The sequence below is a fragment of the Priapulus caudatus genome, unplaced genomic scaffold (assembly GCF_000485595.1).
Source record: "Priapulus caudatus unplaced genomic scaffold, Priapulus_caudatus-5.0.1 Scaffold1289, whole genome shotgun sequence".
Lineage (NCBI taxonomy): Eukaryota > Metazoa > Priapulida > Priapulimorpha > Priapulimorphida > Priapulidae > Priapulus > Priapulus caudatus.
Window position 1 is genome coordinate 30,458 of NW_014578350.1, and position 17,161 is coordinate 47,618.

At 45.6% G+C, this 17,161-nt stretch overlaps 2 protein-coding genes across 3 annotated transcripts; one reads left to right on the forward strand and one right to left on the reverse strand.

Moving 5' to 3' along the window:
* Window positions 1-4,064: 4,064 nt before the first annotated feature.
* Window positions 4,065-5,912, reverse strand: LOC106816115. The gene is made up of 4 exons (XM_014820668.1): window positions 5,624-5,912; window positions 5,040-5,200; window positions 4,751-4,853; window positions 4,065-4,081 (listed from the first exon to the last, which is right to left on the reverse strand). The coding sequence occupies exons 1-4, from the start codon at window positions 5,910-5,912 to the stop codon at window positions 4,065-4,067; spliced, it is 570 nt and encodes a 189-aa protein (XP_014676154.1).
* Window positions 5,913-7,170: 1,258 nt separating this feature from the next.
* Window positions 7,171-13,399, forward strand: LOC106816117 (eukaryotic translation initiation factor 4E-like). Of its 2 annotated transcripts, XM_014820671.1 has the most exons (7): window positions 7,171-7,258; window positions 7,863-8,062; window positions 8,364-8,427; window positions 8,808-8,881; window positions 11,774-11,813; window positions 12,358-12,497; window positions 12,889-13,382. In XM_014820671.1, the coding sequence occupies exons 1-7, from the start codon at window positions 7,232-7,234 to the stop codon at window positions 13,007-13,009; spliced, it is 666 nt and encodes a 221-aa protein (XP_014676157.1). In that variant the 5' UTR covers window positions 7,171-7,231; the 3' UTR covers window positions 13,010-13,382. The 2 variants fall into 2 exon arrangements, with proteins under 2 accessions (XP_014676157.1, XP_014676156.1); XM_014820670.1 differs by lacking the exons at window positions 7,171-7,258; window positions 7,863-8,062; window positions 8,364-8,427; window positions 8,808-8,881 and adding exons at window positions 9,891-10,098; window positions 10,748-10,947; window positions 11,248-11,311 and having other exon boundaries at window positions 11,700-11,813; window positions 12,889-13,399.
* Window positions 13,400-17,161: the final 3,762 nt, after the last annotated feature.

Genomic DNA, 17,161 nt, shown 5'->3' on the forward strand with positions numbered 1-17,161 from the left:
AGATAAAGATAAAGATAAAGATAAAGATAAAGATAAGTAATATGACATACATACATAGACTGATACAGTGTACAAGTTCTACAACGGAAGATATGAGAATGACAGGTCACAATACATGATAAGACAGATGCCACGGGGGTGGCGATCGAAGGACCCGAAGCCGAAAGTCATCAAAGTCGGTTCAAGGATAGAGATAATGTCCAGGACGGTGATTGGATAGGATGATGTTTATTACTGCACTGGACTTGCTCTCTATCATTGAGCCGAAAAGTCTGCCACCCCTCTACTTGTACTACTAGTACTAGTACTATAGCCCGCACAGGCAGCAATCCGCGGGCTATAGTACTAGAGCTACAGAGACCATAGCTAAGACGTGTTTATATGTATCCAGAATTTTAGAAATGTAACTCAATTCGTTCGCGAGATATTAGAGTTTAGTTAGTACACTTTCCTACTGCCTATAGCTACATATCACATGTGGGGGGGTTAACGGCTGTATGCAATGCGCCAGTGTGCTCAATAGGAGCGGTGGCCGTTGGGGGGTTCGGAATCGGCGGCCACCATTTTGACTCGTGGGAAAGTGTACTTGCGCCAACATTTATATAGGCTAACAATGGTGGATCAAGGATAGAGTAGTTTGCCTGTGACACCGCATATGTGTTTTCGCATATATGTGCTCAACTAATGTAATGGTTCAAGGCTTAAGTGGGCCACATTTTTGGTAATTTAGTAATTGTAAGGTAATTAATAACTTTGTTTAAGTTGTAGCAATCAGCAATGTAACTCAATGCAGTGGAGAACGTGCCCTTCTCCACTGGGCAGGTTCAGTATAGCCTACAACCAGTGCTGTTTCAGACATAGCCTGAGTGTAGCCCAGGGGTTGAAATTAGCGGTATCTCGATATCCGCGGGATAGTAGATTCTTGTGTTGGATACCAGATTTCAATGCTTGGTATCCCCCCGGGATAGTAAAAAAAAATCGTCAAAATCGGGACAGTGGTTGATGAGTTATCAACTTTATACGGCAGCTCATCTGAGCGGGCTCAGGCACCCTTACTATGCCACATTAGCGTTATACAGCAGGCATAGCATATTTGCAAGCGCAAGCGTAAGCGTGGCCGATGTTGATCATAAATGTGATGTGTATACATTGTAACAAGCGAACCAGACAATGCGTCTAAACAATACGTCTGCAGTGTACTTGTCTGTGCATATCTGTGAATCTGTTTTCATGTTTTTATATAATAATTACATTACATATATTAATAATTTTCAAATGCTATTATTGCATATTTAAAGAGTTTGGATACCAACATTGTTGAAATTACTATCCAAAAAATGGGATACCAGATCTTTGGGGGGGGATACCAGATTTCAATACCTGGTATCCCGAATGGATACCATAATAAAAATCTAATTTCGACTCCTGGTAGCCCTGCTAACGCTCTGGTATTTGCGCCCTCCCTCCGTCACTCCGCTTTAGGGGCGCACGTGACTTCCGATATTTATACGTGCACATTCTCCTTTTCCTCCAGATGGAGCCACCGAGCAACCAGACGATCTCGGTCGTCACCCCGTCCGTCGAGACGCTGACGCGGCCGCCACCGGCGACACCTGGCGACCTCACCTGCGCTCACTGCGGCAAGGCGTTCACGCGAACCCCAGCGCTCACCATGCACCTCGTGAAGACCCACCACCAGGTGGACGGCGCCGCCGCTAGCGCCCTCTACCACCGCACGAAGGCGGCGGCGCAGTCGACCGCCTACCACTGTCCGGACGCCGCGTGTGATTACCACGAGCATAAGAGCTTCGCCGCGCTAAAGTACCTCAAGCAGCACTACCGGACGACGCACGAGGAGCGCACGCACGCCTGCGCGCGCTGCGGACGCCGCTACGCGACCCGCCACTCGCGCGCGCGACACGAGGCAGCCTGCGGGGCGACGCGCGCGTGCCCGGCGTGCGGCGCCCCCTACGCGTCCGCCGACTCCCTCTACCGGCACTGCGTCACGAGCGACCACGCGCTCCCTCCGGATCTACGGTGCAGGTTAGAGAAGGCGAGGGTCACGGGTGGCGCGGGGGCGCCACTGTCGGCTCTTCGACGCAAGGTCGAGCCGCAGCGTCCAGCAGTCGCCCGGGCCACTCCTGTGGCACGGGAGTGCATCGTCGCCGCGGGGTCGAGGGGTTGCAGAAAGGTCGCAGGGTCGGCAGGTTGCAGAGGGGTCGCAAGGCCACTGCGTCCGAAGCCTACGCTTGTGCCGATCAACTGCACGATCGTCATCTCGAATGACTGCCAGCGCTGCTCAACGCGCGATGCCACCAGGGGGCGCCTCGCCGTCCTGTCTGGCGATGCCGGTAGCTCGACCCCGCCCGCTGGCGCCACGCGAGGTCGGGGTCGCCGACGCCGCCGCCAGGAGGCGCCGCCGGAGGTGTCGACGAACACGACGCAGACGCTCGAGGCGCTGCCGACGGTCGCCGGCGCCCTCTACGGGGCGTGCGACGGCGGCGACGGCGACTACGTGCCGTTTCTCGACCCGGCGCAGCTGCTGCACATCCACACGCAGACGGACGGTGGCGCCCCCGCGAGGCCCATGTCGTGTGGGACCCAGGCGGGGGACGATCGCGGCGGCGGCGGCGGCGGCGGCGGGATGTCTTACCTGCAGATGCTGACGAACATGGAGACGCAGACGAGCGAGGAGCTGTGGCGGGAGCTCGGTCTCGTCGACATACAGACGCAGACGCCGTTCGTCGTTGCCGTCGCCGCCGACGACGCCGCCGCCAGGCAGACGACCGAGGACATCCAGACCCAGACTCCTCCGCCGCCGCCGCCGCCGCTGTGGCGGAAGGACAGCCGAGAGAGCATCTGCACAGAGACGCAGACGATCTTCGACCGTCTCCGCGGCGACGACGACGACGACGACGATGCCGCGGCGACGGGCGCGCGGCTGTTCTGCGTCGAGACGCAGACGCCGCTGATCGACCTCGCGCGTCTTTCGCGTGAGATCCTCGAGGAGGAGGAGGAGGAGGAGGAGGAGGACAGGCTTGGCGCTACGCCGCTCCACCCTGGCACCCTCCACGCGTTTGCCGACCACGGGACGGCGCTTGCATCCAACGATGTCGCGGAATTCACGTCGGGCGGCTCGCTCTTGGGGCCGGCGGCGATGGGGAAACCGAGCGCGCACGCCTGCTTTCTCCCGACGAACCTCGAGAACGGGCGATCGGACGCCGATTTTTCTGCGGGCGGTCCGGTGGTGCGTGACCGCGTGACCGAGAACAATGGTGGCGGCGGAGGGCGAGAGTCGGCCATGCTGTCGGCCGTTGTAGGGGGCGCCGCGCCGCGGGACGACGTGTTCGCGCGAGCGTTTCCCGCGCAATCGAAGATGTCGCAAACGCTCGTCGCTGGATGCTTTGACGCGGCGCGCGACGAGTGGGGAGTCATCGCAACCCCGCTGTCGGTTCCCATCGGGATACAGACGCCCGACTTTGCGCGGCGCGAGGTGGTGGGGCCCGACTGGGGTATTCGGAACCAGACAGTCCCCGTCGGGATCCAGACCTCGCTGTACGATCTCGCGTCCGTTGAAACGCAGACGAGTTTCCTGAGTCCGCAGAAGCCGCTCGCAAACGTCACAGACACGGAGACGCAGACTTTTCCGTTGCCGGATTTCGAGGATAGCGCGATGGGCCTCACGAACTCGTGCACACAGACGAATTGGCACGGCCTAGGGAGTCTGTTTGACGACTTTGAATTGGCGGATGTTACTTAATTGAAATAATTAAACGGTATTATTGAAAGCTATAGGTAATTTAAATTTAATATATACAAGAGCTAATAAATACCTGAGAGCTAATATCTAAGAGCTGATATATATGTGATATATCTTGGATATATGTATATACCGGTATATATATATATATATATATATGTGTGTGTAATATATATATCATTACTGTTTCTATTTAACTACAGGCTATCTATATTTCTGAGACAGTCTTATCTCTATAAATTGCCTTCGATTATAGTCACTAGATGGCGTCACATGACCGTTAATAATCATTCGTGACTACATTCTAGAACGCATTATTCTCTGCAACAACAATGTATACTGACCGCGACAACAATGAATGAGGGTAATTCATTACATTGTAATTCATTACAATTGGAAGTGATTACAGTTACTTTCGACAATTATTAGCGTAACAATGAACGGAGACGTACAAAGCGGCCCACTCGGAGCGTGAACGTGAATTGTATGATATATAAACATCATCGCGACATGCGACAAATGCTCCGACTCCATTCAGAGAGTTAGAATGTTCACATGCGACATTATTATTGAGAGATAAGTATCGATTATTGACCGGAGAAATAGGTTGATTGACATGGATTGGTCCACTATTTGCATCACGGTTTAAATTTGGAGGATTATCAACTTGATAGCATTCTACTGCATACGCGCGTTGAAATAGTCGTGTAAAGAGCACAGGCACCTATATCTAACACGATCCCACACTTGTGACAGCAAATACTTCCCTAGCAGTAACATATGCGATGATGAAATTAAAGTTTGTCAACATCTGGAAATGTCCATTGGCTTGCTTAACTGAATCTGCATTCAAGTGTCCACCTTGATTGTCTTTCATTTTTTCCAACGTTAGGACAACAGAGAGATAGAGATCAGAGAAGATTTCTATCACTGCCAGTCTTTGCATCCAACGTGTCTTGCATACATCAAGGAGTTTGGTTTTGTTCTCACCTTGACAGACTTCATGAATTGTTGCAGTTAGGAGCTCTTGTCTCTTCGGAGAATTGGAAAACATTCTGAGATCTCCTAGGTCATCTAGCATGTTTCTGATGTTCTGAATTGAACATAAAGCCATCAAACAAAGATTCAATTTGTGGGACGCACGGTGAATATAAACTGCTTTCGGAAAAAAATCTTTCTGGTTCAGGGCAGCTGCTCCCTTGTTCTTGCCAGCCACATTACCTGCCCCATCATAACATTGTCCACGGCAATCAGACATGTCAATACCAAGATCACTTACAGTTTTCTTGATATTATTGGCAATGTTCTCACCAGTTTTACCATCAGCACAGTGAACAAATCGAAGGAAATCCTCCTGTATCACTCCATCTACATTGACATACCGTATTATCAAAGCCATCTGTTCTTTATTGCTAGCATCTTGCGCCTCATCTGCCAGCACTGGAAAAACCGGCTTTATTTGATGTTGGCAATGATTTTTTCTGACAGATGATCACTTATACAGTTAATGATTTCGTTCTGTATTGTCTTCGAACGGTAGGTTGCGTTTTTTGGACATTCCTAAAAGTGCTTTGTCGGTACAGCATCACCTGATTTACAACGAAATTCCAATAATTTCTGAAAATTACCACAGTTAAATTCCTGGGAATAATTACTGGAGTCATCTCTATGACCTCTGAAAGATATATTTTTGCTTCCCGCAGAATATTGCACATTCTATGATGGAGGCTAATATAGCCTTGTTTTCGATACGGCTTTTTTTGGCAGCATCCAACTAAATGTCAACGGCAACAGTCTTGTTTTCCATGTGTTTCATGAACATAATTTTACCTATAACAGCATTTTTATGAAACACAGACTTACTTTCATGTTCGATGAATTTGTTTCCAGCTACATTCCAGTTCTTCAATGGTTCGGAAAGTAATCTTTCAAGATTCTTACCAGATTTTTGCTGATCGTGTGTACCGAAAAAGATGCAAGGTCTACAGTAGGCACCATCTTCATCTTTTGAGTATGCCAACCACTTATATGTGTCTAGCCATTTATGTTGGAAAGACCTCTGATAATTGAACATAGATGACTTTGGGAATAGATAATTCGCTGGTGGTTTCCATATAGACTTAATGGCGTCGTACAACTGGACTTCATGCATACTGGTGCGTTTAACATATGATGATATGTCAGCGTTCCTAGAAAACAAATATGGTACCATCAAAACTAGAATCTAGAATATATCTCTTCGTTTCAAAATGGTAATGTCTATAAAAATATTAGCACAAATTTAGTAGAAACAAATCCATAAAAATATGCTATCTAAGCTGTAGAAAACAAAACATTTTTTATTAGATACATTATACATAGCTTTATAGACCGAAGGTTCGATAGACCGAAGGTTATGTGTTCAAGGTGTAAAGATGCATTTTCAAATACGCAGTGGCTACGCGTCCGGAACCGGTCGCCTAGCCTCCAGGCTACGCATCCGGACATCCACTCACACAGTAAACACGCATGATTGCGCAACGGGATAATCTCTCTCTCTCTCTCTCTCTCTCTCTCTCTCTCTCTCTCTCACTCACTCTCTCTCTCTCTAGCTAATATCTAAGAGCTGATATATATGTGATATATCTTGGATATATGTATATACCGGTATATATATATATATATATATATGTGTGTGTAATACTTATTTTATTGACAACGGCAAGTCGATGTCACACACGTTTTTTTGTGATAGCGTCATAATGATTATGTGTAACTTCTGTCATGTTATGGTTAATATATTATAAAAATTCATTTCTGTTGATATAAAATTCTTCAACGTTTGTCTAGAGGTTGTAAAAGTAGATGAAAGAGAACAAAGTAGGAGTGCCTTCCCCCCTCTTTCTCTTCCTTTCTCCCTCTCTCTCACGCTCGGTGTGCGTGTGTGTGTGAGCGTGCACGTCTCTCAACCCCTCTATCTATCTATCTCGATCTCTCTATATATATATCAGAAGTATATAGATATATAGGGATTCCCTATTATCTACTTCTGATTTATATATATATATATATATATATACCCGTGTCAGATTTTCAGACTATTCTCATTTATTCATCTCTGTTAATAATTCTCCCATTCCCACGTTTAACTCTTTCTTCACGCCCCCCCCCCGTACACCTAAGTGACCTATGACCTCAGCCCATTAGTTCAGTAACTGTGATTCGAATCATAAATCAATCGGCTGGAAAAGTATAATAAATTCCCATCAGAAGCGCCTATTTTTCCAGCATCAAAATAGGGGAATTTACAGGAAACCTATAACGCACATCTGGGAAAGGTTCCTATAATGTCTATAATATTTTGGCTGTTATTATTGAGCTTGTTCTTCGTGACCTATTTCGTACATTTAGGCCATTGCGCAAGTGCGTGATACACGCCGGTGTATGTGAGGGCCGCCATATTGGATGTTGAATCAAATTTTGTGAAACATCATGTCTACAGAACAATCTGTGACAGAGGTAAATTTACAGTTGTTGTTAGAGTTTTAAGTGTCCCGAGATACACTGATGATGCTGTTCGTTTCATACACAAATAAATTGACAGCTTGTTGTCTTTGTGTAATGAATGCTGAATCCCATGTAAACAGCTGGAAATTTTCAATGAGAAGGTGTGAAATCGAAACCGCGAACGTTTACATTTTTTAATTTTTGACACCAAGTGCTAAGCCTCTAAAGTCTAAAGCAACCCAATCATGTTACGAATGGCAACATTGTACTTGGTAGGCGGCCCTGTAGACTGTAAACTAGTCAAGTGGTAACTTCACTATTTATTTGAGCTCGAATGTAGTGGGTGACACACACTTTGAATAGATAATATTATGTCAAATGACAATGAGCTAAAGTAACGTCATTTGCACTCTCCGTCTTCGATATAGTCCCGTAGACTTTGAAGACTTATTTATGACCACGAGGTTATGTGATGTTAGTTGATCCATTTATATTTCCAGCTAGCTAACCCTTGAAGTATATACTGGCAAAGTAGAAATGTAACAAATCAGTATTGTAGACGATAATGTCATCATATCGTTGCTTGTTATAATCGTTCTCATGACCTTCACTTCAGACGAAAGCTGGGGCAGCAGAGTCTACTGAGACCAAAGCTGTAGTCAGCACGAAAGAGGTGGAAATCTCCCCAGAACTCTTAATCAAACATCCACTGCAGAATTCTTGGACGCTCTGGTTCTATAAAAATGACAAACAGAAGCAATGGGAGGAAAATCAGAGAGAAATATCGACCTTTGACACAGTTGAGGATTTCTGGGCGTACGTATCGTAAAATCGCAATTCACATTATTATTTCATTATTTTGCATTTCGTTGCATGCAGGAATTAACGAAAACTTGTGAAATAAACATGGGTGATGAATTTTTTACGTGACAAACTCTCAATAGTCACAACACGATGAATTTCCAACACAAATATTAATATTACTCGTCAATATTAATCTTGCGTATGCAATTTATGGTAAGATTTGTCGCGGTAGTAAGTCGTCTTTGAAGAATGCGTGCGTATACCTGGCATGGACTGAACTGTGCTGATGCGTTGTGCGTTTCTCATCACACAGGCTGTACAACCACATAGAAGCTGCAAGTAGACTACAGTCAGGATGCGATTACTCCCTGTTCAAAGTAAGTCTGAAGCGTGTATAGTTCAGCAAGTTCTGCTATTGCCCTTGTCAGTACTTGGTAATACCTGATGGGAGGATGGTGATGGGGGTATATTGGAAATGTGTGAGGCGTGAAATACCCTTATATATAATTTTACCATTAGCAGGAAAAACTTTACTTTTTTTGTCAGTGCGTCAGAATCTCTAGAGATGGTAATTCTAATGTTTTTAATGTGAGGCAGGTGTTATACCTTGGGTTTAATCAGTTAGGTTGCGTAAGGTGAAGGGTCAGCAAGGCACCCTCCTCTCCCTTTTCGCCCGATTCTCCTGTCCACCAGCCCTCTTGCATAGTGGCGTAACACAGTGAAAGGCCCTAATTCTTTCTGCGTGATCTCTGCTCAGGCCGGAATCAAACCGATGTGGGAGGACACGAAAAACAAGAGCGGTGGCCGATGGCTGATCAACCTCACTAGACAGCAACACACACACACACACACACACACACACACACACACGGCAATCAGCAGAGCGTCCCGTTGCGCAACCATGCGTGTGTGTCTATCGGTCTATCCATAAGACTTTCAAATCTTCGGTCTATCGGACCTTCGGTCTATAGGGATGACCCCGATATGCCTGGCATCTTGATAACAGCAAAGCATGCAGACCATCAGTAAGAAGGGCAAATTATGATATAGAGAGGGCACTTAATTTCCTAACTTGGACTGCCAAGGGCACCCTGGATCCGTCCAACGCCTATCACGAGGGGACTTTTGCAGGACAGTGTTGAAAATATGCCTTTTTTCCTGATCGTTCCCAGTATAGAAATAGAAATTTGGATAGCTGAGAAGTGCCCTTCATTTTGTCAACTTTTCAATAAAGACCAAAAAATGCACATGATTTGGTGAGAATGTGCCCCTCAGAACTGCCTATTACTAACACTTAGGATCTAATTTTTAGTAGACAATGCACAAAAATTTCTTATATATATCGTTAATTTACTCCTTGGATTATTCACTATTTAAAATGTTATCGTGTCTTGTGTCGTGAGGATTGCACACAGACTACTCGTGAGTGAAAATGTACGGACTGAAAATGTGCCTATCTGAAGAAATCAACGATCTTAGAACACTTTGTCGCAGCCTCTAGTATTCCTTCTTGCTTTTTGCGCTTGATGCGCGCTTGGGACGGCATCTTTAGACTGCGTTTTCAGAGATTTTTCGTAGACAATTTTTACCTCACTCAGCCACTGGCAGCAAGAACAAGTCCGCACCTGCAGCTACAGTACACACGCATCTATTGACTATATATAACAACAGATTATTATTACAGATTATATAACAGGTTGTTATATATAGTCAATAGATGCGTGTGTACTGTAGCTGCAGGTGCGGACTTGTTCTTGCTGCCAGTGCACTCAGCTAGCGAGGGGGCCGCCATGTTGTGTAACGCTAAACAGCCGGGACCTCGGACTATGTACTTTGTAGGTGCGCCACTGATCTCTATTACATCATAGATATATACAACACATTACATGTGTTGTATATATTAATGAGTACATCTAGGCCATTGTCGCATTGCGCAAGTGGCCGAAGTGCGTGATTCACGCCGGTGCATGTGAGGGCCGCCATATTGGATGGTGAATCAAATTTTGTGAAACAGCATGTCTAGGCCTACAGAACAATCTGTGACAGAGGTAAATTTACGGTTGTTGTTAGAGTTTTAAGTGTCCCGAGATACACTGATGATGCTGTTCGTTTCATACACAAATAAATTGACAGCTTGTTGTCTTCGTGTAATGAATGCTCAATCCCATGTAAAAACAGGTGGACATTTTCAATGAGAAAGTCACGGTGTAAAATCGAAACCGCGAAAGTTTACATTTGTAAATTTTTGACACTAAGTGCTAAACCTGTAAAGCTATACAGTATACTGTTTCGCTAGTATGGTTTCAATATGTTGTTGTTGGAAATACGTACAAGTCAACCTTGCCCCAATATATTTTCTATAGTTCATGTAGAAGTAAACCTTTCACTGTAGTGTAGCTACATTACACCACAGGCCCTTGAAGGCTCAAGTTTTAAGAAGAGTATAAGACTATATTAAGAATAAGAGCGAAGCGATTACGTGGTATACCGGACCGTACCCAGGGAGACATAGACCCTATAAGCATTATTTATGCATGCCCATGATGTTATGTGATGTTAGTTGATCCATTTATATTTCCAGCTAGCTAACCCTTGAAGTATATACTGGCAAAGTATAAATGTAACAAATCAGTATTGTAGACAATAATGTCATTATATGATTGCTTGTTATAATCGTTCTCATGACTTTCACTTCAGACGAAAGCTGGGGCAGCAGAGTCTACTGAGACCAAAGCTGTAGTCAGCACGAAAGAGGTGGAAATCTCCCCAGAACTCTTAATCAAACATCCACTGCAGAATTCTTGGACGCTCTGGTTCTATAAAAATGACCAAGACAAGCAATGGGAGGAAAATCAGAGAGAAATATCGACATTTGACACAGTTGAGGATTTCTGGGCGTACGTATCGTAAAATCGCAATTTACATCATTATTTCATTATTTTGCATTTTGTTGCATGCAGGAATTAACGAAAACCCGTGAAATAAACATGGGCGATGAATTTTTGACATGACAAACTCTCAATAGTCACAACACAATTAATTTCCAACACAAATATTAATATTACTCATCAATATTAATCTTGCGTATGCAATTTATGGTAAGATTTGTCGCGGCAGTAAGTCGTCTTTGAAGAATGATGCGTATACCTGGCATGGACTGAACTGTGCTGATGCGTTGTGCGTTTCTCATCACACAGGCTGTACAACCACATAGAGGCCGCAAGTAGACTACAGTCAGGATGCGATTACTCCCTGTTCAAAGTAAGTCCGAAGCGTGTATAGTTCAGCAAGTTCTGCTATTGCCCTTGGTCAGTACTTGGTAATACCTGATAGGAGGATGGTGATGGGGGTATATTGGGAATGTGTGAGGCGTGAAATACCCGTATATATAATTTTACCATTAGCAGGAAAAACTTTTTTTGTCAGTGCGTCAGAATCTCTAGAGATGCTAATTCTAATGTTTTTAAGGCGAGGCAGGTGTTACCTTGGGTTTAATCAGTTAGGTTGCGTAAGGTGAAGGGTGGCCCTTCTCTCTTCAGCAAGGCACCCCTCTCTCTGTTTTCGCCCGATTCCCCTGTCCACCAGCCTTCTTGCATAGTGGCGTGGCACAGTGAAAGGCTCTAATTCTTTCTGCGTCATCTCTGCTCAGACTGGAATCAAACCGATGTGGGAGGACACGAAAAACAAGAGCGGTGGCCGATGGACGATCAACCTCAATCGACTGCAGTGCATTAACGACCTGGATAGTTACTGGTTAGAGACGGTAAGCGTGCGCGCGGCGTCACGCGTGTAAGCGCTACAGATCGTGGCGAGGGCAAGATGAGTGGTAGTAGAAGCAGCGGGGGGGGGGGGGTTACCCGTCGATTCACGTTCTTTGCCGTCGCGTAATTTTAAAAAAACCTGCATTCTCGGGCAACCGAATCGAGATGCTTTTTTATTTTTTTCCAAACTGCGAGCGTTAAAATATATTTCCCGTGTGCGTTACCCTGGCAGCATTTCTGCTGTTGGTAGCCAAAAATCTTTTCCCTGTGTTATGCTTTTGTAGAAGTACATACGTAGAACATGCAAGTAATTATCCAATAAACGCATATATGTCCTAAACTGAGTTTGCCAAAACGAGTCGCAGGTTTGCGCGATCGCACGTCAATCGTTATCGAATTTCCACGAGAATTCTCCATCGATCGGCGCAAGATGATCTTTCGCGATCGTTTCGAGCACGACGTCCCGCGAATCGTCGCAACACCTGACCTCGAGTCGTCCGCGACCTCTGACCCCTCCCTGATGCTCGCGTTCGTCTGCTCTCACAGTTGCTGTGCCTCGTGGGAGAGGCGTTCGACGAGCAAAGCGACGACATCTGCGGCACAGTCGTGCAGATCCGCACGAAGGGCGACAAACTCGCCGTCTGGACGGGAGACCTCCGCAACAATGACGGCATCCTAAAAATCGGGTGAGCGTGCGCGCGTGAGATTGTGTGCTCCGCGAGCGGGGTTCGTGCGCGCTTGCCACAGTCGTCACTAGTTTCGAGCTGTTTCTGTATTTCTATATTATCTTCTTTTTTTATATATATATATTCTATTCTATTATACATATTATCTTATTTCTCAATATCAATTCTCAATTATATTATATTGATAATATCGTATATCATAGTCATAATTTTATGCAACTTCAGACTACAATCGCAATAGTCATTGTTCTTAGATCGTCAATATATCTTGTGCAACGTTGGAGCGAGACGCGATCGGTCGAACCCTCGGCCGTTTCGTCGGACCCCCCGCATTCGCGTCTTTGTTCCGGCGCTTTAATTCTGAGCGCGTGCTTTCTGTTCTTACTTGCAGCATGAAATACAAGGAGCGATTGGGTCTGCCAAACAAGGTGTGCGTGATGGGCTACCAGGCGCACGCCGACTCGATGGTGATATGCGGATCTATGCCGGCGCAGAACCGGTTCACTGTATAACGGTTGCCACCGCTCTAGCTTTCTACAGACACTAATCAACGTTTACCATCTTTTCGCCACCCCCGCGTTTAAATTTCTGGTCGGTCGCCGGCGGCGCCGCGGGGTCTTCTCTCTGTCGTGTGGGTTTTCCGTCTTCAGTCATCGTGAGCAACAGTGTAACAGTGGCGAGCGGCGGCTGCGGCGTCGGAAACAAAGTTACTCTCAACGTCGTCCTCACGGTTGACCTCTTCCTCGTAGACCTCTTCCTCGTAGACCTCTATGCCCCGTATACTGCGTACGAGAAACACACTGTACTGCGTCGCTGTCGACAGTCTACGAGAAAAGTTTTTTTTTTATAATTTAGAGGTTTAATGATAAGATAAACGTTAAGACTAATTCTGCGTCCGACGACAGGGCTGCCGGATTTTGGGGGTGGACGGTTGCCCGTCCGGGTGGCGGGTTGACTCTCACGAGCGTACGTTGCCGAGAGGTTTCCTGTCGGTTTCGGACGTTAATGACCTCACCAGGTGGCAGCATGTGTTTTCGTCGCAAAAAATCTCGCCTCTCGATTCGGCGTTCTGTTCCCCTCGCTTCCTTCCTCACTCCCCCGCCTTCCTTCACCTCACACTCTCCTTTCTCTAACATTTTCGGCAGGTGTGCTTGCCACGGCAGCGTTCGTTGGTGTGTGCCACAGATTCCGCGAAAATTGCGGCTCTCGGGACGAAATCGCGCGACGCTGTCTCGGAAATAAGCGAGCGTTCGTGCTTCCTACGCGCGCGCGTTTGCCCCCGGTACTGCAGCATGTGCATGTGGCTGTCTCTCGTCCCGCTACTACGTTGGATGGTTTCTTTCTGTTATTCGCGCGTTAAAGCGGATAAACCTCGCAGCTAGATGCATATATATACCTACTGTAAGCTCGTCTGTGTTGCAAAAATTCACTACAACTCATTTGTATTGCTACTTTCATAACATTTCTTCTCAAAATCTAAACGAAATTACTTCTCTTACGAAAGTAGCACCACAGTGATGTTTACACGTCCGGGACACAGCGGAGCGATCGGCTCGATTCATTAACTGTTCCTTTCTATGATAAAACAAGTTAGGCCTACTGCTAGCGGGCCGACATGGTTCAAGAATAGAGAACATGGGTTCCATTGAGACCTATGTCATTTTCGTAAATGTGGAGGTAGCCCCTTTAAAATCGAGAGGGGTGCTGTTGAGGGTGTTCTTTGTTCATATCGACCGATAAACATTATGTGAGTTAACAGGAAGTGTCGAAAAAAATGCTGTTTCGTTCTTAAAACGTGTCGGCGCGTAAAGTCCGGAGAGGGAAGAACTTTGCATCGTCGTAGTCGGCGTCTTAACACGCTCCGGTTAAGTTACGAGTTACGAAGAGTGTGGGTTTGAGAAGAGTGTAGCCCAGACGTTTCGTCTGGCAGTGCGCCGCCGCGCAGAGCGGGCGCGTTTTTTTTAGCTCCGTTTGACAATTAACGACATTGATTTTCGTTGTTTTTTTTATTTATTGTCAGTACGTGTGTGCGCGGCGCGCGCGCGTTCTGCGATAGTCGTGACCGGTGACGCGGCATCAAGCTTTGACGAGCGACGCTTGTTTTGGCGCTCCCCGCCGCCCCCGCCGCGTATCTCTTGAGTGAAGCTTCAGCCTGAGTCGAGATCACCTGACCGATGTTACATTCACGAGCGGCGCCCCCTGTATAAATACATATGTGCAGTAATGTGATCTAGGCATCATATAGCAGACAGCCGCGGCTCCGTGCATGCCCCGTGGGACAGTACCGCAATGTGGCAGCACTAGTGTTATGATTAGGGTTAGGATCAGGGTTAGGGTTACGGTTAGGGTTAGGGCTAGGATTAGGGTTAGGGTTAGGGTTAGGGTTAGGGGTATAAGGCCATGTCTAGTACGGAGGTATGACTGTGGAATCTTTCTGTGGAAGATTTGGACTTTGAAGTATACGTCAACTGTATCACGTGACTGTCTCTCCACGCCCGGGGGATAGCAACACCCATGCACCGTATCTATATACATGCACCGTACCTAGATGACATCATCAACTTCACGTTCGTGATTTATCTCTAACTGTTAAACGTCTGTATTCTTATTTCCGTAATCATTCCCTTTGAGATCTTCGTCATGCACAATGTTATTAGTTGGATTATTATTATTATTATTTTATCAGTTGCATTGGATTAAGGGTTTCAGTGAGAATTAATGATTGATTAACGAAATGTGTTTCTATGCTTTGGCTGTTCGTTTTGGATTTGGCTTTTAAAAAAATTTTGGTTTTGGTTTTTGCTTTCCAAATTATTTTGGTTTGTTTTAATGTTTTTAGCGATTTTTCTTTCGGGTTTTCAAATTTCGGGTCATATCGTACCTAGACGCTGTTACTACCTAAGCGATGGCAGTCTGATATCGCTACAGCGAACCAAACGAAAGTGAAAGTGAAAGTGAAATCGGCGATGAGAACTGAAACCGTGTTAAGCAATTGTGACATGAGTAAGGCCATTTCATCTTTGCAAATAAACAATCGTACCCTATAGCAACATGCGCAAGCAAATAAAATCTGGAAAAAAACACTAAATGGCGTTTTTCGTTCTTTTCGTCTTACAATGTTAACAAAACAAAACAAACGCGGTCGAATCATACACTTGCTGGCCCTCTCTCAGAAACTAAGAACTCAGAACTCTCAAAAAATTTGTCTTAACATAAGCATTAATTTACAATGTTTCTGACGATAAAATGCATAACTATGGTACGTATTTCTTTTGTTTTTCCCTGAGCTGCTATAGACTGCGCCGCTAACACACGTTAGACTCCATGTACCTGTAGAGAGCAGCGATGTGAAACGACGTTGGGTGAGTCTATGGGACGCGATCCCGCGGTCTTTGCTCTGACATCACTCGACTATCGTCTCCATCGTCCATCGTTGCGCGTCGCCTTATTCCGTGTCGTCATTGCGTTATCGAATTCAGGCCGAACGAAAGCGGGCGCGCGTGTGTGTGTGCGTGCGTGTGTGTGCGTGTGTACTGTGTGCGTGCGTGTGTGCGTGCTGTGTGCGCTGACACTGTATACTGACAAGAATAAATAATAACACAATTGTGTTGTTATCCACTCTTGATACTGACCGCGACAACAATGAATGAGGGTAATTCATTACAATTGGAAGTGATTACAGTCACTAGATGGCGTCACCTGACCGTTAATAATCATTCGTGACTACGTTCTAGAACGCATTATTCTCTGCAACAACAATGTATACTGACCGCGACAACAATGAATGAGGGTAATTCATTACAATTGGAAGTGATTACAGTTACTTTGGACAATTATTAGCGTAACAATGAACGGAGACGTACAAAGCGGCACACTCGGAGCGTGAACGTGAATTGTATGATATATATTAAAACATCATGGCGACATGCGATAAATGCTCCGACTCCATTCAGAGAGTTAGAATGTTCACATGCGACATTATTATTGAGAGATAAGTATCGATTATTGACCGGAGAAATAGGTTGATTGACATGGATTGGTCCACCGTTTGCATCCCGGTTTAAATTCGGAGGATTATCAACTTGATAGCATTCTACTGCATGCGCGCGTTGAAATAGTCGTGTAAAGAGATCATTAGCATATTCATTATATTGAGATAAAGGTTAAGATAAAGAGCTACACCAACAGTGCAGTTGTTTTACCAGATGCGTTTATTAATGATAAATATTAAATTAGCGATTGAAAATAACATGATAACAAATAAATAAGAAACAATAACAAAATGGCGTCACAAACGTCACAATTGATCGACACGTAGAGGTCAAAGATGGGTCAATGGTCATCATCACCCGTGAACGCAAACCATTCTTTCCGTTTCCGGCATCTCTGCTTCTTCCAGGAACAGGTTTTTATTCTAGCTTTCCACTATAGATGCTTTTTTTCTCCTCATCGCCGCCCCTCTTTTTCCCCATCCGCATATTTGCTCAGACATGATCGCGGTGTAGTGAACTCACAATGATGCAATAAACGACTAGTTTGCAAATAAAAAGTGTCTGTGTGTGTGTGTGGGAGAGAGAGAGAAGAGAGAGAGAGAGAGAGAGAGAGAGAGAGAGAGAGAGAGAGAGAGAGAGAGAGAGAGAGAGAGAGAGAGAGAGAGAGAGAGA

Coding starts and splice junctions, on each gene's coding strand:
- LOC106816115 (XM_014820668.1), bottom strand. CDS start 5,912: ATGCATGAAGTCCAGTTGTACGACGCCATTAAGTCTATATGGAAACCA. Junction 5,201..5,623: donor CAAATTCATCGAACATGAAA/GTAAGTCTGTGT, acceptor CGGTTTTTCCAG/TGCTGGCAGATGAGGCGCAA. Junction 4,854..5,039: donor CCAATAATATCAAGAAAACT/GTAAGTGATCTT, acceptor TGTTCAATTCAG/AACATCAGAAACATGCTAGA.
- LOC106816117 (XM_014820670.1), top strand. CDS start 10,066: ATGTCTAGGCCTACAGAACAATCTGTGACAGAG. Junction 11,312..11,699: donor GCGATTACTCCCTGTTCAAA/GTAAGTCCGAAG, acceptor ATCTCTGCTCAG/ACTGGAATCAAACCGATGTG. Junction 11,814..12,357: donor ATAGTTACTGGTTAGAGACG/GTAAGCGTGCGC, acceptor CTGCTCTCACAG/TTGCTGTGCCTCGTGGGAGA.